Source organism: Ixodes scapularis, unplaced genomic scaffold, assembly GCF_016920785.2.
Source record: "Ixodes scapularis isolate PalLabHiFi unplaced genomic scaffold, ASM1692078v2 PGA_scaffold12__126_contigs__length_90152505, whole genome shotgun sequence".
In the NCBI taxonomy this organism is placed as follows: domain Eukaryota; kingdom Metazoa; phylum Arthropoda; class Arachnida; order Ixodida; family Ixodidae; genus Ixodes; species Ixodes scapularis.
The window spans coordinates 20,947,153-20,969,714 of NW_024609838.1; the positions used below are offsets into that span (position 1 = coordinate 20,947,153).

The following is a 22,562-nucleotide window of genomic DNA, read 5'->3' on the forward strand; positions in this document are numbered from 1 at the left end:
CTGGACGCCATATTTGAGGACGATGCTTCGAGCGAGCTCATATTAATTACTTGCTAGGACAGGCAATTTCGATGATGCGGAATGCACGTTGCAAAGGAACTGTGGAAGGTCGCTGTCGGCACGCGTTCATCAATTGCGCACACAGCTATGGCCGCCAGTGTATACTCCCTCTAGGGAGTATTCACTGGCGGCCATATCTGTGTGCGCGAATGCTGAGCGCGTGCTGGTGGCGAGCTTCTACAATACTTTTGCAACGTGCATTCCGCACCATCAGGAGTGCCGGTTTTAGCAGCCTATTGATGTAAGCTTGTTCTGAGCATGCGCTCTAAACAGCACCAACAATATGGCGTTCAGTGAATACTCCCTATAATCATTTTTACCTCACGCGACTGGCTCTGTGAGGACAAGGAACTAAAGTCACATAGCGTTCCAGGCAAATAACTGCCGTAAGTCCATCCTAGTATCGATTATTCAAGTGCAATTTTGCGCGCAGAAAGAGGGTATACAGTTATACACAGGCTTGAAATGGAAGTGAAATGAATTGCATTGTGTACTTCAGGTGCGGAATGCAAGGTTATTCCGGGGGAAGGTGGTGCTCAAAGAAAACTAAGGCAAACGGAAGGCTTAAGGGCTTTGTACCACATCAGAAACTGCGGTTTACGAGCACTCGAGCGTCAAATATCTCCCGGAACACAACTGTGCGTGACCTTGGAAAGTATACCAGGAGCTCAACGAAGGCGCCGGCTATTTTTCCATCACCGTTCGCTGAATTTTTCAGGCGGAACAGCGGCGTTTGGGAGCCCGCGGGGATATACTCGGGATAATTAATAGGACGCGAGAATAATTTAAAAGGACGCAGTCGACCCCAGTTGGCGTGGAAGGGAAAGGCGGAAACAAAGGAAGTGGGTAATAGTGATTGTTATGATATGTATGTGCGTGTGCATGTGCGTGTACGTGTGTATGCGTAGACGTGCGCACGTGTGTATGTCAGTGACGTAGCCAGGAATTTTTTTTCGGGGGGGGGGGGGGGGGGGGGGGGAGGGGGGGGGCTGAGGTGGCTGGGATACCCATGACTCGGAGTGCGGAGGTGGTGAAGGGGGGGGCTCGAAATACGTGTGCGTATTATAGGGTTGACTGGATCTGGGTAGGGGGGGGGGGGGGGGGGGGTATGAAGCCCTCTAAGCTCCTTCACTGGCTACGCCACTGCTGTGTGTGCGTGTGTGTGTGCGTGTGTGTGTGTGTACGTGTGTGCGTGCGCGCGCGCTTGTGTGTGCTATAGTTAACGTGTTTGTGAAAGTATTATAGTCGCCAGCTTCTAAAGTTCGTTCCGCTTCGCTCGGCATTTCAAAACACGCAACGTTGTTGTTGTTTTTCTGTACGCGAATCTAGCCATCGTTCCACGGACAAGGTCCCCCAGCCAATAACGAAACCATTAATAACAACACAGACGCCCACGTGCACGCAAGCCGTCCGCACGAAAACACGTCTAAACCAACCACACACAAAAAAATTATCACCTCCAACGTAAATGCCCTTCCTGCAAAACAATTGACAAAATGTAACAAAAAAAAAAAATAAGATGAAAACCCTCGCCACACACAACAAAATCGAAAGCCACGTAATAGCAGTTCTTGTTTCAGCGCGTCGTTTTCAAGCTTTTCTTTTTTGGGGGGGCTTATTATATATTTCGAATCAATCCAACAACCAGCGCTGGGTCAGACGTTCTGGGGCTCTTCATGCACGTACGGCCAACCACACGTGTGTGTGGCCGCCTATTGCGCATGCGTCGTTTCCCTGGTAACTTTGGTAGCGGAGGTGAAAAAATGGGAAAGGGGAAAAAAGACATTGGCCAGGTCCACGTGCCGACGGCATCTAATACGCCAGAGTTCATCGTCGCCGGCCGGCCGGCCAGCCAGCAGCACCGCCGAAAATTCTGTATACACGCATCCACGAGCGATGGAAAAAATGATGTTACGAAAATTTACCTGGCCCTAACCACCGAGAGGCACGAATACCTGTGGACGCGCTGGTGACGCCATCCACGCATCAACCTCCCGTGACCTCACGATGTTACACTCGGCAAGACGCTGCATCTTATCTTGCACGTTCTGGATGACCGAAATCCCACCCCGAAGTGCAAAATACCATTTCAACACACAAGAAAAAAAAAAACTGCTTTTGTAATTGTTGTGGTCTGTAGTTTCGCTTCCAAAGAACGATGAAACCTTTTCCTAAATTTCCCTATACGTATATGCTTAAAGCCCAAGTCCCACTGCTTGTACACATCGCGACACTGTTAGCGCGAAGACGACATCGGCGCATTTTCACATTTTGCATCTGAATAGTATTAGCGAGCAGTGAGTTTTTTCGCTTTTATTATAGAACTAAATGAGCTCTTTCCGTAACAATAATAACTTAAACGACATCCCTCGGTTTCAAAGAGAAAAACAGGAAAACCCAGCGATCGCTTGTTCGCGCTAACAGTGTCGCGCTCTGTACGTCATACAAAAGACAGTGTTCACAGCAGACACGAAGGCATGACTTAGGCTAGGTGGCGCAAGCTACCGCCCGTTACAAAGGGTATAGCCATTAACATTCATCCATCCAACCTTCGAACATTCTTCGTACGAGATCAGTGCTTCGTACATACTGCAGACAGCGCTTGTATACCCATGTGACAGGCCGACTGTACGACTGCAACTTCATATAGAAAAGGATGGATGGATGGATGTTCATGGCTATACCTTTGTAACGGGCGGAAGCTTGCGCCACCTAGCCTAAGAAACACGCCTCAGACATTGCTTGCAGACTGTCTTTTGTCTATGTATTAGCGTCGTGACCGCGGCCTGTATACAGAAGCTGGCTGCAGACATGCTCGGAGCGTACATATACATCTACGAAGTAAACATGCTCACTTGAATACCAGCTGAACGTTGAGGAAAAGCGATGGAGAGGAGAAAACAAAGAACCACACTGTTGGTTTTTTCCTCTCCATCGCTTTTCCTCAACGTTCAGCTGGTATTCAAGTAAGCATGTCAAACCAACCGGCTCAGCTCCAGGCCGTCATAAACGTCCTCTCCGAAAATGCCTGATGTGCGTGCCCGAAGATAGTTCTGCCATTATGTGTCTGCAGCAAATTATATATACATGCCTTGCAAGTGACGTCACGGTAGGGAAGGATGAGGCCCCGCACCGCCCTGGTGGTTGACTTCACACCGCGCGGATGCGCTTACCAATGCGATAGGATGCCGCTAACTGCTCGGACACGCGCTGACATGCACAATATTTGAGCTTGGAAACACGTGCCGAGCTTACGATGATGACGTTTAGCCAGTACGTGCGTGTTTTTTTTTTTTTTCGGCATTGGTGCGATTGCGCTACGAGCAGAAAGCTTCGATATGCCGCCGATGAAGCTTTGACGGGTTGTTCTGTCGCCAAAGAAAAAAAAAGCTCAATAAAATATGACAAGCGGCTCTAGGATTCGCTTGTAGAAACATTGTTACGATGTTGCGAAATACTGATAAACAACGCAAGGTTACCGTCATAATCAAAACCCTGAGTCAAGGATTAATCAAATAACGGACGAGAAAACTCTCCTTGTCTCAGGGTTTATATTATGATGTTTCCTCACCGGCTCGCCTATATACTTTCGCTCCTTGCAAGGGTTACCGTCTCGCGGACGGCACAAACCGATGCCCCGAAGGCGGCGTCTCGGCGACCTTGCACACGGGGCCGTCGCCGACCGATCGCCGTCTGGCCGGGCTCGCTTCTCAACACTCGCCCGAACTCGGCCGCGGAAGCACCGAAGGTGCGCTCGAAGCGTGGAAACGGCGTTATGTAACGAAACGCAAAGGCCATCTATACCACGAACGGGCAAAAGCCGGTGCAAAGGCGTGCGCGAACGTAACCGACGGTAGAAAAGTGCCGTCGCTCGCCGCTATGAAATGCGTCCCGCAAACTCGGTAATCCGCGGCCGCATCCATTTCCTGCCGCTCGTACTTTCTCTAACTTGACGGCTACTCTGTCTCGCGGGGCAAACTGACAAAATGATCGGACGACCATCGGGATACGTAGTAATTGCTACAGCCGAGCGCGGCGCAGTTTACCGCTGCTGCGAAGGTCCCCAGAGTCAACCACCAGCATGGTGGATACTGGTGTTTGACGTCATCATGTGTCGTAGGTGCAAGGCATCTATATCCCGACAATGAAACATTTATCTCGCATTTCACTATAGGTGCTTTAGACACTCATTCTAGATATTCATTATATATGTATATATATATATATATGTACGCATGGCTTGCACCGACGTCACATCAGATGACACTGTAGTGGGCTTGCTGCTGAGCGCGTAGTACAGTCTGCTCTTACCTGCTAAATACAATGCGCTAGTGTTAATGCACCCGGTTTCGAAGGAATCTCCAATAAATGTTTTGGCAATTAAAAAAAAAGACTTTGCGACATGCATTTATCTTGCGGAGAAGGTGCCCACCATTAGACTGTGAACAATCTTTAAGGTTTCAGTCCCTCCCTTTCTTTGATCATGCCTCTCTGTTCGTAGCAGACCTCTGACGCCATCTCCGTCACCTCCACATGTCACATAAAACGCCAATTCGACTCAGCCGGCCGGACGGGTCGGGTTCACAGCGATTGACCACGCAACAAAACCATGCATTCCAGCCGTTAAGAAAAAATGTATACATAGCTTGAACTTACCCAAGGACCCGTGGACGTCGCAAAGCAAACTCTGACAGAAGTCTAAACTCGAAGTTCCAGAAGTTTCGAGTGACCCAGCAGGCATGGCCAGCCGAGACCCACCACACTGCTGCTCTTCCGGAAGTATTTTCGGACAATCCATAGTGCATAGTACGCGGTGCAGGTCATTGCAAACTGGCCAGCTCTTTCGCTCATGTTTTTAAAGTCATGGAAGTTGTCTGCATTCTTTTAATTCAAGCGACAGCAACAGACGACAGCCACTGCAACTAGCGTCTCGATACTCGTCTGCTTTCTTGACTTTTCGGTTGTTGATCGAACAATTAGAGAAATTTTAATTTAGCCTGAAATAAAACGAAATCGCTACATTTTTAGCGGAAACAGGTGACCACTAAGGAGAAAAGACGTTTCACTGGTTGGGAGTTTTGGAGGTTTTGGTCACCGGCGTCTGCTAACATCAGCGAATAGAGGCCTTTGGTAGCGGCAGCTGATACGGGCGTCACGTTGCGCCATCTAGCGACAGTACGCTAGCCTCCGAGATTACCAGTCGGTCATCTGGTAGTCTCAGTAGTCAGTACCAGGGACATGGTCAGTTCCTTGTATCCCACATTAAACTGCCCTTTTAAGCAGACAAAATACCTCCAGCCACTTTGCATTGTTAAGTACATACGGCATATACCTGCACCTAAAAGGCTCCCTCGAATTCGGGGATGTTTTTTCTGGGTTTATTATCCCACAGATTCGCTGTTTTCCGAGGTCAACATTGGTGTCAGACGAAAAATCAGAGTTTAACGGGGCTTATGTAAAAAAAAAAAAAAAAAAAAAAGGGAGACGGGCGTGTGATGCCCAAAATTCTGGGGAGTGTACACGTGACCCAAATACTTAGAAAACGTACCTGTACTGATAAGAAGATGAAACGAGATAAGATGGTTTGTCCCGAAACGATTAAGAAGCCTCGCTGCCAGTTGCCTGGGAACTGTGTCCCAGGTCAGCACAAGTTAAAGCGGTAGATAAATTTTTTCTACCCGTGAAGCTTTTTTTTTTTCTCCTCGATTTTGATAACATGGGCTCGAGGTTAAATATTCGAAAATTATCTAATTATTTTTTTTTTTTTTTTTGCGACGCCAGTTTCCTTTTTCGCATTTCGGGTTTGGGCAATCATAACATCCTTTCTGCTACGAGACAGGCGCCGTCCAGGCATTTTTATCCTGGGGGAATCAAAAGCGACGAAGTCCAGAAATCTATTAATAATAATAATAATAGAACACTTCATAATTTCGTGTCTCAAAACGGCCGAAGTCTTGACATGAGGCACGTTCGTGATTACATAAGATGCGCAGCACATAGATAAATCGGGTATAATTGTGATCTGTAAATAAAAGTTTCAAGTTCACGTTTAAAATGCGCACAATTTGTAAGAACAGCTAAAGACGTATCTGGCGAAATGGCATCGAAAGACGTTTCCATGCGAGTGATCAAACACACTTTTTCCTGAGAGCCAGGATTACACAAAGAGGAGTGCCCACTGGGACGTAGAGGCCCGTGAAAGCTAACAGAAGACAGTAATGCTGCTACCTGCTTAAACATAAATAGTTATATTCAATACTAAAACAATAACTCTTCGCCAGCACCTTTTACGGCCCTACATGTTTGAAACACCTATAGGAACGCCATAAGCTTCGAAATGTGTTCATGCTAAGGACTCACGAAGTTCATTGCGCAACCTCCATATATCTGAATGCATGGTGTCGAGGATAGGAGGCAAGAGCGTGGCTACTGTACTATGTTCACCGCTAAGCTGACGGAGCGGTGGTAGAGCCACTATAGGGTACGCTGGTTACACGAGCACTTTTAACTGTAGTTACGCTAAGTCACAGTTACCACGTATACTTTTAGACAATTTTTCGTGGCTATGCAGCCCAAGCCTTGAGCGCCCATCAAAGCTGTGCAGGCGCATTCTTCCTTCTGAAGGAAAGCTGAGCATAGTGTAATAACTCTGGTTACGCGTAACAGCAGGTGACTTGACTGCGGTTAAGGGTGCCCCTGTAACCAGGGTATAGATAGGCTATGCTTCGGAGCAACGCAACTTTCGTCTCCTTGTTGCTTAAAATCATTATTCTCACTCATCTGAAGCTTTGTCTGAAACCGAAGGAGGAAACGCTTTACCGTTCTCCAGAAATGTTTAAACAGTTTGCAACGAAAAACAAACATTAACTGATTTTTCTCTGTAAAAAAAAAAAAAAAAAAAAAAACATTTGCAAAACCCTAACCGATTTTGTAAAAAAATTTAACCCGGCCTGAGCTTCCTGACACCGTACGTGAAGTGCCGTTCACACACTTGCAACCAAGAAGGACCGATAGAAACAACACCGTTTTTTTAAAGCGCCGTTCACACACTTGCAACCGAGTAGGATCGAGAGACACAAGACCGGTTGTTAAGCCTCTTGCGATGGCGTAAGACCCGCTCCGCAGCAGTGTATCCGGTCCTCCACCGTCGCAAGAGGCTTAAGAACCGGTCTTGTCTCTCTCGGTCCTACTCGGTTGCAGGTGTGTGAACGGCGCGTAAAGCTCAAGTATAGTTGCATTTTTTTGAACCGAAGCTATCGCCAGTTCCTTGCGTTCTGCACTAGGCCACAAAAATGGCGGCTTCCACAAGGCAACCTGGAACGGCGTATTCATACTTTAAGCGTACCTATACTCCGTTTCATACTTAACGTGCAACGCTGTCAGAGCTACTGAGGCGAGCCCGTGGCTTCATCTATGGTTTTGTTTGCGCGAGAACGCGTGCAAATGATCAACGAGATCAAGCCCTATGCTCGCACCAAAAGCGTTCACGGCGTTGCACACTAAATGTGAAACAGAGTATAATTTAGTGGATCTATAGGCGGGAGAAGCTACGTGCACGTAGAACCAGCCAACCGTCGGTCTTGGCCCGGGTAATTGTGCTCGCGCGCAAAGAGCGGGGTCAAGCGATGAAAGGGAGGCGATTGACTGGTCTGGTGAGCACGTATTGCGCCCACCGCCCTGTCAGCTTTGCGTTGAGTGGAATGCAGCGGTCGATAATGACGATGAGTAAACGAGTAAGGACAACCCAATGACGGGCGAGTCGTTCAGAGCGGCAGCTGCTGTAGAAGCTTGCTATTCCTGAATGTCATTGGATGAAACAAGGGATGATATAGTCGAAATTATTTTTCCGTTTTCCTTATCTCTAAACGGCCCAAAACGTTGTTGTTGTTGTTCTTCTTTTTTGTTACGTTTCGTAAAGAAAGCCAACAATTACATTTCCATTAGTAACTTTAGGACCCAATTCAAGTTTTTCCTTCAATACTTTGACGAAAAAAAAAAACCCGAGCATAGTCGTATCCTTGTTGTTAACTTAAACGTCGACATGGACATCAAATACCATCCTTAAGAAATACAACTAGAACGAAAAACGGTTCTTTAGGGAACGCCACCCTTTTCCTTTTTCCCCTTTTAATTCATTTTTTTTTCTTCCCCGTTTCATCTATTTCCTTATCGGTCTGTTTACCCAGCCTGCCATTTCATACAACTCTGCCTGACGACAATGATCGGTGCTCAGACGAAAAAGAGAATCACGTCCTTCCTGCACCGGACATACGTACCTTACAATGTTTGCTTCCTTTTTTTTGTTTTGTATTTTTACTTTTGTCTTTAGCCGCAAAGAATACACCGACTAAATATAAAGTCACGAAAAACGCAAGGTTCCAGTAAGGAGCCCGTCTGCTTTGAGCTCCGTCAAGTAATGACTATGGCTCCTAAAAAAAAAAAGATGGAGGGCACCTTGTGTCTTGTGTCGTCAAGCACCGGGGCGCACGCCAAGCTGTCAGCGATTCACCGAAATTTTGCGAAACGGCCGAAGATTGAGTAGTTCCACCGCCTGCCGACGCAGACGATGCTCTTTGCCTTTCGTCTTGGGAGCGATTTGCATAATAGCACGCTCGAAGACTTTCCAGCCGACTAGGGGAACCAGTTCTTCGAATTCGCTCCCTTCACGGTCAATACAATACAATTAAGTTTATTTTTCGAATGACAGAAAAAGGAGAGGGGGGGGGGGAGGGAGTTAGGCACTCTGGAATGGTGTTCGGTCTTTAGGGCAAATGGCGAACAAGTCGGCCTAGAGAGGCACGAATCAATTGTCATGATTTATTTTCTAGTTCACCTAGTTTATTCGGTTCATCCCACTTCTTATGCCAGCAGTTTATTCGCTTCATCAATCCCGTCTCGCTTTAAGTATTCCCTTTACATCCATATAGTAAACTAAGTTATAACCCTTCAGATTTATCGAGTCCTCTCCGTTTACTCTCTGTACCACTCTACTGCTGGTGAACGGGTATTTACTTTACGTACCCCTGCTTTCCACTTATCCTTTATCCTAGCCCTCTAAGCTCCCTTCACATTCCTCTATTGATCTCAGTTTACTCCCTTTATGTCTCTACTGGTCTCAGCCTACTCGCCTTATCACTCCTCCAATCGTCGCAGTTTAATCCCTCTACACTCCATCCAGCCAATACAGTTTACTCCCTTTACCACTCCTCTAATGGTCTAAACGCACTCCCTTCACACTCCTTTAATCCTCTCAGCTTATGCCCTCTTTAATTCCTCAAGTCCCCACACTTCAACGTTTTGTTTTATTTCTCTCGTCCTTTTCACTTCTCTCGTTTATTGCAACTCCAGTTGAAAGGAGGTCGTTTTCGTGGTTCAGCACGCGTACCACCGCGAATTTCTTGCACTGCAGCGTAAAATAGGTGTTATACACGAAAGCAAAGCAATCTTTCGACGGTAAAAACTTTCTTCTATACTTTGTTTCAGCTTACGATGAACCGCAAAGGACGCTATGAGCGACCAGAGCCAATTCATAGCTCGAAGGGCGTCACGTGCCTTTCCAGTTGGGCGGAGCGACGCAGGGAGCGCGAAGTCACGAGACCAGCTACGAACTATGGATTGGCTCGTGTAGCCCGTAGCATCCATCGCGGTACATCGTAAGGTAAAACGCAGTATAGTCAGTGCGTAGAAATGACATGGCGGATGCATAAAAGAAAAATTACTGGAAACGGTGTTTGTTTTTATGCTGCCTACGAGAACCAAGCAGCGATAGCAGACGACAGAGTCGAAACGGCCTCCTCTCTTGAGCTTCTCGGTGTTGCCACTACGCGGAGTCGATTTCTCTGGAGTCGCCAATACATTGATCCACTTTCCTCTCATTTCTTTCCTTTATCGCAGTGTTGGTTGATTCCCTTTGCATTCTTATGCTCTCCGCTTATCCCCTTTATCACTTTTGAGGTGGCCCCAGCTTCCCTTTAATACTCCTCTAGCCGTCTCGGTTTAATCCCATTACCACACCCTAGCTGTCTCAGCTTATTCGACCAAAGTTTATTTACCGTCTAAAAATAGAAAGGGGGTGAGTCACACGACCAAGGCAACCCCACCTAGAATAATAAAAGCAGGTGATCTAGCGTTTCGACGTCATCACAGTGAAATCGAGCGCAGACACGGATTGGTCACGAGGGCTGCATCATGATGACGTTACGTGGAGCTAGAGGAGGCTGTCCACAGGCTTTGATCATTCCAGATGGTGTTAACACTGGTCCCACTTTAAAGTAATATGACATCTATTTACGCAGTGGCCAATTTGGCCAGTGCGAAGCGACCGCATATACCTTTTTGTCTTCGAACGGGTACTGGGTTTATTTTCAGTATATATTTATAGACCTCCGCATCGCTTATCACCCAGTCGAAAAATTCCGAGTAGACCTCTGCATCGCTTATCACCCGGTCGAAAAATGCCGAGTCACTGAGTTGCGGACGCATGCGGAGCGTGCGATATGCCGCACAGCAGAGCAACAGCGCACGCTCGGAAGGCGTTCCACAGCCCATCAGACAGAGATGGAGGCGCCACCTTCGTCTGCTCAATTCTGACGTCAGGACACAGCGGTGGCACTGCTGTCGACACTACGCAAACGCGGACCTATGCACAGACAGCGTGTTGATGCGTATAATAGAAACACAGACAATACGATTGTAGAGGCTGGTTCGGTCATTCTCGTTTGAGGGTGACAGACTGGGCTATAACTCCTTAAATGGTAATCAACAAAGACTTCTTGCGGAGTCGAAACAAGGTGGCGCCGGTGTGCAAATAGCACTTGAGCGCTTTCAGTCATGAATTCCGCCCAAGTTTTTTACAGTATTTGCGAGACCGAATCTACGCACCATCCATGAAAGAATGGTCGGGTATGATTTCAAGCGCATGACGAAAGAATGATGCGAACGAAATTTATACGCAGAACGGAAGTGGGTCAGGGCTATACGCACCCGATAGATAACGCCAGTGTGTTATCGCGCCACAAGCAGTCAACGCGAATGCCCGCGCAAGCGTGAACAGAGACTGTCCGAAGAACGCTCCTGGCGGGGTCTTTATTTTTTGTCGGTGAATGAACGCGCACCGTTGAAAATACCAGACTCAAATTTCAGTGGTGTCCCGATTCTTGTGTTTCACGCTTTGCCCGCCAGGAGGGTGCCAGTTTGCGCTGCCCGTTCTACTAAGAGTTGAATCCGTACGTTCTTCCCATTTCACGCATTGGCCGCTAGATGGCCTCGAGTCACCCGGAGCTGCGTCGAGGCGCCCTACAGTCACGTAGAGTTGAGAACACACACGGGGTTGCGCACGTACTCTAAACTACGCGACCTTTTCCGACAAAACGAAAAAAAAAATGGCCTAAAACAGTAATAAAAATACAGTTTATGCGAAAGTCGATTTCCAACGCTCTGGTGACGAAGCAAGCGTGACCGAGTCACGCCGTCGATATTTTACACGCCGTTTACCAGCTTTACTGCTTCGCTGACTTTTTTTGCCGTTTTGCGCGACTGTGCTTCGCGTCATTCACCGCCGTTCAAAAAACACCAAGGTGCCCGTTCCGGTGCCCTGATTCGTCGATGCGCGTGAACGGGTTGCCAGACCGCGGTCTCAGCCACTGGAAACTCATGGAACCAAAACGGCCTGCAATGAGAAAGCGAGAAATAAACAAAACAAAAGAAGAAAAAAAAACGGAAATAACAATACTGACGCCGACCAGACCGAAGGCCTTGCGCAGCTTGAAAATAAAAGCAGTCATACAAGCCCGAAACAACATCAACGACCTTCTGTGATACTTGCAATCTCGTCGCATGTTAAAAAAAAAAAGAAGAAATCCATGGTGCTAACTATTTTGTGCTGCGTTGTCAAGGCTTGCGTAGCTTCTGCAGTGCTCCAACTCTGTTCAAGCTTCTTGCGCGAGTGCAAGAGATTGAGACGCAAGACGAAACCGCGTGCTCTCGCAGCAGTGGCTGCAGCGCTATGAAAGCTACTGTATTCTCTACACGTAGCACAAACGTAAACAAACCAGCGGCATTTGGAAGCAAACTCGGCACAAGGGTATTTCAAGCAAGGTCACCTCTATTTTTGTTTCATGCATTCGACAAACCATAAAATGACATACGCTTTCCGAAGTTCAGTGCCATCAGGTGGCTCATAGAAGTTTGATCTTTGCCATACAAATGGCGGTAATAAATCTGTATCGTATCGGGCACTGCCATTTTCGCAAGTAGGCGGGTGCTGAGGAAGTGTTCACTGTCCAGTTTTCTCGATCACTTTCGGTTTCGATTGTGACAACTCGACAGAACGAAGTTCGAACCCACATAGACGCCTCGATAAAATTCCATACACCGAAGGGCTTCAGAGACGATTGCGTGCCGCCCACATATTGACTGAATCTCAGTTATAGGTGAAGGCTGACGAAGCTCTTGTGTTCGATTCCTGCGTCGCATTGTGCTAACTCCCCGAATGTCTAGGCTTCGCATCATCCGCTTAGGAGCATCTTCAACCTCTCTCTTCATGAGTCACTAGAAGGCCATCATTAGTACGGCACAGATGCTATTCCTCAGCTGGTGACAGTGATCAAGGTGGCCATGGTGTCATTTGTTTTTCCAGGCAATTGAAAGTCACAGTCACACGTGGAATTCTTTTTAAATGCGATAATAAATGTGATAGCATTTCTTTTACTGTGCGTATGCAACGGTAAAAAGTAAAACTATGGACGTCATATAAGTAGTATAATTCATAATATAAACGAATACTCTCTGCAGAAGTTGGGAAAAGTTCGCAAAATCGTTTTATGGTCCTTATACGCATGCTTCCGGCCCCCGCACCAAGTTACGCGCACAAACTTCGCTCTTCAAGAAACAAATTCCTGTACACATGCAGTATAATAACTGCTCTTTGTGGAAAAAAGCGCTTGTTTATAAATTATAAACGTTCATTCCAAACGACACACAGTAGTGGTCAAAACTCGCAGAAAGACCACGAAAAAAAAAAAAACTTTATAGAAGCTTGAGGGTGGCCCATGACACTTTAGCCAAGAGACCCAACTTCTTTGAGACCAAGAAACCCCTGCAGCAGCTCTGAAAAAGCTCAGAGGAAGCTGTGTCTTGACAATACGTCAGCTGTCACTCTTCCTTGAGAATCCATTTCAAAACAAAACGCGTGGACAGCAGAAACTGGCAAGAACTTGAAGAGATAGCTCCAGGTATAGCTTCAGAGAGTGGCGGCAGACGTCCTGTCAAGCAAGTAGCCTCTTCGGGGCTGAAGAAGCTCCGAAGGAGCTGAAGTATCTCAACAACGCATCGTCTGCCTCCTATATAGCCACCCAATAAGCTATGCTTCAAAGTAACTGAAGTTGAAACTTGGGCTAGTGGGTATGACATTTTCGAGAATTTAAACAGAGCAAAAGACGGGGGACCAAATGAAGAAAGACACAGACGCAGCGCTGAGACTTTCCAACCTGAGACTTTCTCTGCTGTGTCTGTGTCTCTCTGGATCTGGTCCCTCGTCCTTTGCGTTGTTTTAATTCTCAAAAAATGTCATATTAAATAGCCCAAGTTTTAACTCTAGCTACTTTGAAGCATAGCTTATTCAGTGTCTAGATAGGTGGCAGACGATGTGTTGTTGAAACACTTTAGCTTCTTCGGAGCTTCTTCAGCCCCAAAAAAGATACTCGCTTGACAGGACGTCTGCTGCCACTCTCTGAAGTTAGCTGGAGACACCTCTTCAGGTTCTTGCTAGTTTGGATTGTCCACTCGTTTTGTTTTTGAAGTGGAGACTCACCTCAAAGGTGGGGGCAGCCAAGCAGAAAGATCTTTGACGCCTCGCCTCTCCCCCCCCCCCCCCCCCCCCCCCCCCCCCCCCTTCCCAGAAATGTTAAAGCAGTCTGCGACGAAGCAGAAGAAATATCTTCCGATCTTCATGACACCGCATTCAAAATTCGGGTAGACGGATTTTTCTTTCTGCACTAAGCACAAAAATGGCGTCGCCGACGAGAAAATTGCAGAACGGAGTACCGATACCCTCTAAGTGTAGTTTATCTGGTGACCACTCTCAGACTTCCAGGAGAGTCTTTTCAAGGTACAAAGGGCCATTCACACAAGTGCGTTTGCTTAGGAACGAGTCCTTGCGATCTCTTACGACGAGAAAACGCACGCTGGCGCCATCTATGAGGTGACCCTAGAACTGCATCTCACTAGAGCGAATACTTCACGCTATTTTCGAGATCCAATTTACGTACTATCTAAAAAGAAATGGTCGCTAATAACATTTTCAAACGTTTTTCAAACCCTCAAAAAATGGTCAAAAAAAGGGAAACTGCAAGTGTTGCACGGCTACACGATAGATGGCGCCAGTGTGTTCCGTCGTCGTAAGAGATTTTAAAAAGGTTTTAAAAGGATACTAAATCGAAACTTAAAATATACAGAAAACATCTAGAGAGAAGTCAAATAGGATCAGATAAACCTGTCATTGATAATCGCATAGCCATATTTTAAGCGGATGGCTATATTTTTCGTTCTAAATGCCTGGATTTTGGCGAGCGCTTCAAAGTCAGCAATGAAAAAAAAAAACAGTGAGTGCGCAGGCGAGCTGATGGAAGTTGATCATGATGCAGAATACCCGAGACAGTATGTAGAAAAGCCGGAAAACTTGGAAAAGGCAGGGGAAAAGAACGTCTCAAAACTATTTCCCCTGTCTTTTTGCTTCGACCAAGTTTCCCAGATTTTACCACAGTCTCGGGTATTCTGCATCATGACCAAAATCATCAGCCGTCGAAGAGCGCGATGCATCTCGGGAGATCCGGCGGATCCGGCGCAGTCTTGACGTCATCATACCTCGGAGGGCTAAGTGTACCGTAGCTATGAGTCTCGCCACTTGGAGGCGCCAACGTGTTACAATTTACAATCTCGATTAGTCGAAGTACCCGAGGGCTGTAGCATATCGCGGAGTCGGCGGAGCGGCGGAGCTGCCTCGAGTGTATGATTGCCGACCAACGCGACGAGAGCAATGGGTATGATGACATTAATAAGAACGAAGACGCTGCCGCTCCGCTAATCACCGGTGGCCATGATGGCACGAAGATCTTCGGCTTAGAGTCGTATTTGTACGACCCGTCTGCCTTGTCCTCGTCGTCCGCCACCAGGTAACAGAGCTTATTCACGAAACGATCTTACAGCAAAACCCAAGAAGATATCCATATTCAGGAAGCGAAATTATCGCAAGTTTTTCGTACGCTACAATGAAATCCTACGACCACGCCTACGACAGCTACAAAGCTTTAAGCACCTTTTATGATCAAATCTACATCGCCGGCAACATCGCTTGCTTACGTCGTCGCGACGACCAACGTGCATTAGAGCTCTCCGAGCGTGCCAACTAAAGAAAAAAAAAAAAAAAAAGTATTTGAAACTGAGCGCCGCGGCGGAGGCAAACGCTAGAACCACAGATACCTGAAAATCTGCAACGGCAACGATATCCGCTGGCTTGATGAATGGAATACGCCCACGCGACCTTTGTGGACCCTTCTCGTGTGAATAGTTTGAACCCTGACCTCTATTTTTCCGTAAGAAGGCCAGTCTTTCCCCTCGGTCGTACCTAGCTTGTTTTCAGATGCTGCGGTGATGAACGCACTCGTCGAAAAGGAACACTCTCCTCGATTCGATCTCCTTTTTTTTGTGTTATAAAGCTCAAATAAGCGCCATATGGGTTGCCTTCGCAACATGGGTACGTACGCGTAGTTTAGATGTCCATTTTATTTCGACATGATGGCACGCAAACACATGTAGAGTTAGAGCAGTTTTTGGGAACGACTCAATGCCAGTTCAATCTTTCTCTGCCGAGCGTCACGTCAGCATCGAGTTGCGATTGTCTAGAGGCCCACTGATTCATAAAACCGGTTGTAAAAGATCGCTCCCGAAGCGGTCAACAAGAACGCGGTGCCAGTGCGGCTCCTCTCACAGTGCGAACAGGTATGTAGGTGGATCTTGCTGACACTCTTTCACTTCAAACGTATCTTCCTGGACGTTGGCTCTCTCCCGCATCCCCAAGCCACGAAAAACACCGCAGCGATTTGTTTAGATGCGCGGCGCTTTGCAGAGCCGTACGGGTCTTCTCCTTTTAGCAACGATGGTATACAGTTGTGTTGACTTATTAGCGATCGAGTTCATTATCAGTTGCACTCGACCAAGACGGCTATCCCGTCGTTAGGAAAGGTGGGCATTCGGGCCCTTTTAAACATTTCTTAGCGTGAATATTACATCGCATGTACACAATCTCCAAACCACCCCAAACAAGCGTTGCCGGGAAGACCACCCGATACTAAAACGAGCGGTGGCCAACCCTGCTGTTGCTTTCTTTACCAAAGCGCCTCGGTACTACGTTCAGGCCTAAGTAATATCTATAGTGACCATACTTCCAGCTGTCGCGCTGCTCTTACAGACATGTTGTCGTCCCGACATTCCACCGAAGCTTCGCAGACATCCACGAGGTGGTTTTCGGTTATCGCTTATTCAGTTTAAAATACGTTTTCTCGCGTTATCCTCCGGAATATTGGTATTGGTGAAGTTCTATTTTAACCCCTTTCGTGTTCAAGCAAAGAGATGGCCTCCAGAATTTGGTTTCCGTACCCCTTTTAAGGGTCACGGTCGTAAGCAATCGCAAGTTTGTGAGCCAGCTTAGCCCTTAAAAGCCCATAACGTTTCTACCAGTCAGACATCTTAATGAAACTTGGCAAAAACGGTCTTCATAGCCATATGAGCTTAATAACAACAAAAACGTTGGCAGATTCCATGTCTGATGCCAGTAACGTAGGGGTGGGAACATCCCTCCCTCTGGGTCATCAGTCAGCCCCAACTTCCAGAACAGGCCACTGTATACACAAAGGTGGACCTAGCATAGTGAGCATGGGATTTTCACCCTCTACTATCTTTCTCAGTTGAGGAATACCTGCACGTTTTTTTTTTTTTATTTTTCAAACTCGGAAAAATGTTTCTCGGCTGAAAAGCGCACATCGTCTGGTACGCCGAGTTCTCTTCGTGCCTTCGCAACCCTTTATATCTTGACTTCTCTTGCATACAGAATGATCTGCTCCAGAAGGCTGTTCACTATTTTAACAGTGTGTCAAAAATTATAAGAGTTGGAGAAGCATTAGAAAAGCTAAAGCTAATGAACGAAAATCTAGAATGTGCATCACATGTGACACAAACCTCTTTTTTTTTTTTTTACGCTACATTAGTAGATTTGTCGTTCTGGTTAGTGCCACATATTAGTTCCCCTTAGAGTTGTCACCTAGTCGACATTGTCATCAGATGAGTTGCTGCCATATCGGGCAGGTTTCAAATCCGTTTTTTATCGAGAACCTTTGAGCATGTCACTAGAATTCGTTGATGTCATCATATTTTAGAGCGCAGCTCTTAGGCGCCCGTTTCCGCCTTGAGCGGCGTCGCCGTCGCCGTAACCGCGCGGTGCATTGTGGGTAAATTTCCCCGCTAAATTTAGCGGAAATTTTTCCCCGCTAAATTGAGCGGAAAATTTCCCCGATGAATTTAGCGGAAAATATTTCCCCGCTAAATTTAGCGGAAAAAATTTCCCCGCAAAATTTAGCGGAAAATCTTCCCCGCCAAATTTTGTGGAAAAAGTTCCCCGCCAAATTTAACGAAAAATTTTCACCGCTAGATTTAGAGAAAAAATTCGCCGCTAAATTTAGCGGAAAAATTCCCCCACTAAATTTAGCGGAACAATTTTGCCGTCAATTTTAGCGGAAAAATTTCCCCGCTAAATTTAGTGGAAAATTTCCCCGCTAAATTTAGCGGAAAAATTTCCCTGCCATATTTAGCGGGAAAATTTTCCCCTAAATGGGAGGAAAGGAGGAGGGGCAGAGTTTCCTCTCCGTACCTTCCCCTTCTCCTCCTCAAGAGCTGCGCTCTATTTTGGCGTTACAGGGGATTGTAAAGTCTTTCATTTTTTCATCCCCCGATAACTGTTGCATGTCACCCAGAAGATACAAGAACTTATCCAAGGCCTCTTCATCAGACGAGGACTCTACCATTTGGAGAAAAACGAAAAATACTAAAGTTCACCAAATGCCCGTAAGGAATAATGCTCCCACCAGGGGAATGGGCATCAAGCTCCTGTAACATTACTTATCACAAATATGATTATTATATGGAACTAAATAATTGTTTAATGTGAACAGTATATGCTAATAAAATCTAATTATTCTTGTCATTGTTTTTTTTTTCTAGGTGAATTATATTTTTGCTTTCCGGAGTTCTCACAAGCAGGGCATCATGCTGAAAAACCTCGGGCCGGTCGACAGAAGTCTTGCAAGCCCATTGTGACATGCACACAAACTTCTCGAAATATTTTTATTGCGTTTGGTTTACACACGAGGAAAAGCCGTCGCGATACCAAGACGGAATATATTTCCCTCTAGGACTTGTGGGTATTTTAAGAAGGTGAGAAATATATTCTTTTTTTGGCGTTTCAGGGGGAATACGACTTGTGGCACCGGGAGATGGCGGCGCTTTCTGACTGTCTCTGGTCCCCCTTCAGGATGCCAGCGGCGCGGGTTTCTCCTGCCGGCGAACCCCGGTCGTGGTCCCCGACGCCCGCGGCGGACGGCCAAGTCCCCGATGTCGCCCCTCCGGCCTCCCCCGGCGACACGCCGCCCCCGGCCATCTCGAACAGGGAACGCCTGTCAACCACGACGACCACCTCAACCATCACCACGACGACCACGTGTGCCAGGTCGCCCTACCAGAGGCTCCTGGACGCCCTCGGCTCGGACGAGCGCTGGCAGAAGGACGTGGCCCTCGGTCGGAGGGTCGGCTTCTACCGATTCAGGGGAGAACTGGGCACGGGCAACTTCTCACAGGTCAAGGTCGCAGTACACTGCCTCGTCAAAGGTAAGTGCTATTCGCAATTTTCACTGCCTATCTGGGCGCACTGGTTCCGATATCGCTGACATCCGGATGATCGTCGTACAACATCAGAATGCGGTTGTCCGCTGCGTCCTCGCGCAACGCAGCAGAGGCTGGTTGCACTATTTCTCCACGGGTCGCGTGGCCGTCGGGGCCGAGATGCGCTCCGATTGCAAACCGAAACTTAAAAACCCGTCGAATTTGTGCGGTCTTTCAGAAAGCCGTAAAATGCTGCGCGTGCCTTCTATCGTTCTGCAACTTGTTGATTTAGCGTTTTTCGACGATGTTGACCAAATTTCTAATTGAAACCATGCCCTTAAACACAGTATTGAAAAAGTTTATTACGCGAAAATAATTCACAATCTAATTATCCTGGACTTTGATAATTTTCCAAAATGGGCCCCTGGCCCCAGGACCAAAACAGCACAAACTTGTTTTTCTTTTCTTTTTTTTTTGCGAAGAGCATAGTTTTGGCAATATCGAATTTGTCCACATTTCGTGAAACACCCTGTACGTCATTGGTGTGTCATATGAGAGCATCTGCATACGTTCAAATGGTCTACAAATGTCTGTGTCAGTACTGTCAGTACCGGTCAGAATCTGGCTCAACAAGACGAAATGTCCACCGTCAAAATCTTCAAAATGTCCAATGAGACAAGACGTTCATCGAGTCAAAATGTCCATCCAGGTCAGAATATCCACCGAGACAAAGTGTCCATCGGGTCAAAATGTCCACCCAGGTCGAAATGTCCAACGAGACAAAATGTCCATGGGGTCAAAATGTCCACCCAGGTCGAAATATCCACCGAGACAAAATGTCCATCGGGTCAAAATGTCCACCCAGGTCGAAATGTCCAACGAGACAAAATGTCCATCGGATCAAAATGTCCAATATTGGACATTTTGTCTCGATGGACATTTTTTTCTCGATGGACATTTTGACGCGTAATCGCAAGCTATCGTTCGTTATAAAGGGTGCGTCGTTAACACCTATCCGTCCATCCATTCATTCATCCAGCCATCAAATTTTACGATCTAAACCAATGACGTTTAAATACCTTAGGACCTGTCGTGACGTCACGCTCATCGAAGCCGAAAAAATAACTTAAAATATATTCCGAGGGAGGGAGGGAAGCCTGGAGGTGCATTAGCTGGCGGTTGCAGGAGGGGGGGGGGGAGGGGGGGGGGGGAGGGGGTATATCACTTCATGGGAGCCTGCGTCGTCGCGCCTGTGACGAAACCTTTTCGACTGCGTTCCTGACACAACAGGATAAGTTTAATAAATATGAGCTCTGCTCTTTGTCGTCAGTTAGAAAGTTCGAGATGCCACGAACACGACTGCGCGCTCTCCCCTCACCCCGCAGAGAAAGTGGCCGTCAAGATCCTCGACAAGAGCAAGCTAGACGCCAAAACGCAGCGCATGCTTGCCCGAGAGATCGCCAGCATGGAGTCCCTGCATCACCCGCACATCATCCGCCTGTACGAAGTCATCGAGACGCTGAGCCGCGTGCACCTGGCCATGGAGTTCGCGCAGGGCGGGGAGCTCTTCGAGAAGGTCACCAGTGACGGCAGGTACTCGGAGGAGGACGCCAGGCTGGTCTTCGCGCAGATCGCGTCTGCCCTCGAACACATGGTAAGGGAGCTGGAACACCAGTGGGCCTGGCTGGGGTTCTAACCTGGACATTCGGAGAAGTAGCCCGCGAGGGATTCGAACGAGGTCACGTGACATCACTTTCTTCGGTAAATTGAGCGGGGAAGCTTCATCGGGGTAGAGGTGACGTGACGTAAATTCTTCTGCTAAATTTTGGGGGGAAACTGAATTTGTGTATATATCCCGCGATGTCAAGTAACGCGATATCAAGTTTTTGTTATATTTAGTGGAGAAAGTGAGTTGGTAATAGGTCACGTGACGTCGGTCACGTTACGTCAATTTTCCCGCTTAATTTAGCGGTGAAACAGAACTAGTGTATAGATCACGTGGTATATTTATTTTTTCGCCGACTTTGCTGGGGAAAGTTAACTGTGTATATTTCCCGTGACGTCAGGTCATGCGACATCAATACACGTCAGGTGACCTAAGCAGCGATTCAGTTTCCGCGCTAAATTTAGCGGCAAATGCGCAGACGGACGGAGGGACAAACTTTGCGAATCCGGGGTGGAGGGCTCCGTCAAAGAGCATTTTATGCTTTCAAATCGAAAGACGTTTACAACTTTCTGTAATGCCGAAATTTTCGCTACATTTCCCGCTAAATTCAGGGGAAAAAAATTCCATGCTACTCTTTTTCGCTAAATTTAGCGGGGAATTATTTCCACTGAATTTAGCGCGGAAATTTTTCCGCTCAATTTTGCGGGGAATTTTTTTCGCTAAATTTAGCGGGAAAAGTTTCTGCTAAATTTAGCGGGAGATTTTTTCCGCTAAATTTAGCGTGACATTAGGGAGTTTTCGTAGACCGCGTTTCCCCCTCCGCTAAGCCCTCCGCAACGAAGAGGCCGCTACTGCGCCTGCGCGCCGATAGCCTTGGCTGTAGAGTTCCGGGGATCGCAGCGGGTTGCGGAGGGCCGTTGCAGGACGGCGAAAGCCATCTACGAAAACTCCCTATTTTTCTGCTATATATAGCGGGGAATTTCTTCCGCTAAATTTAGCGGGAAAATGTTTTCGCTAAAATTTAGCGGCGGATTTTTTCAATAAATGTAGCGGGGAATTTTTTCTGCTAAATTTAGCGGGAAACGTTTTTCGCCAAATTTAGCGGGGGAATTTTTTCGCTAAATTTAGTGGGAAACTTTTCCGCTAAATTTAGCGGGAGAATTTGCTCCGCTAAATTTAGCGGATAAATTCCCTCCTCCTCCCTTGTGACTCTCGTGACGTCACACGTGACGTCACGCGTGACGTCATTATGGAAAACGGCCCATAATTAAACACACGGTTACGCCGACGGCGACGGCAACGCCGCTCAAGCCGGAAATGGGCGCCTAAGAGCTGCGCTCCAAAAGCACGAATGGGCGAAAATTAATCATAGCAAGACACTACAGTTGAAGTAAGGCTTCTCTCCACCCCCCCCCCCCCTACCCTTTTTTGTACTTATAATTTTTGCAGCCTGTCAATATCATTTATGTAAAATTCTTTGGAAAACTGGCATAGCGTCTAAAACGTGGATTGATAAAAAATACTTTCCAACAAATTTTACGAAACTACGAAACTCAAGTCTCTACTATCAAAAACTGCGAAGCCCCCCCCCCCCCCCACACACACACACATACACACACAGAAATATTTCTCGCAAGAGTTTGTGGCATTGAAGCCAGAGTTGACTCAAATTTCGGTGCCCTGTCGATCGACTGGTCCGCGGGAACTACATGGTATCTCAAATAGCGGCCAGGCTCTTTCAATCGACCGCAAAAATCGGTTTCTTAACCTATCCCGCTACGATTTTGTGCAACGTTGCCCACAGATGGTGCATTTCTTCTATAAAATATACAAAAAGCGAACTTGCCTGAAGAAAAAGTGAAAAAAGAAAAAGGCGTCACTTCAATAGAAACGTAGCGAAGCCACCGGT

General features: G+C 47.1%; 1 protein-coding gene across 2 annotated transcripts in view; it reads left to right on the forward strand.

Annotated features, from left to right (window-relative positions):
* The window catches only part of LOC8043546 (serine/threonine-protein kinase NIM1), a 61,474-nt gene that overhangs the window by 35,311 nt on the left and 3,601 nt on the right, over positions 1 to 22,562 (forward strand). For both annotated transcript variants that reach the window (XM_040503059.1, XM_029985561.3), the window contains 2 exons: positions 18,641 to 18,993; positions 20,373 to 20,641. In XM_040503059.1, coding sequence (XP_040358993.1) covers positions 18,642 to 18,993; positions 20,373 to 20,641 — 621 coding nt within the window. In that variant the 5' untranslated portion in view covers position 18,641. The remainder of the gene's footprint in view (positions 1 to 18,640; positions 18,994 to 20,372; positions 20,642 to 22,562) is intronic.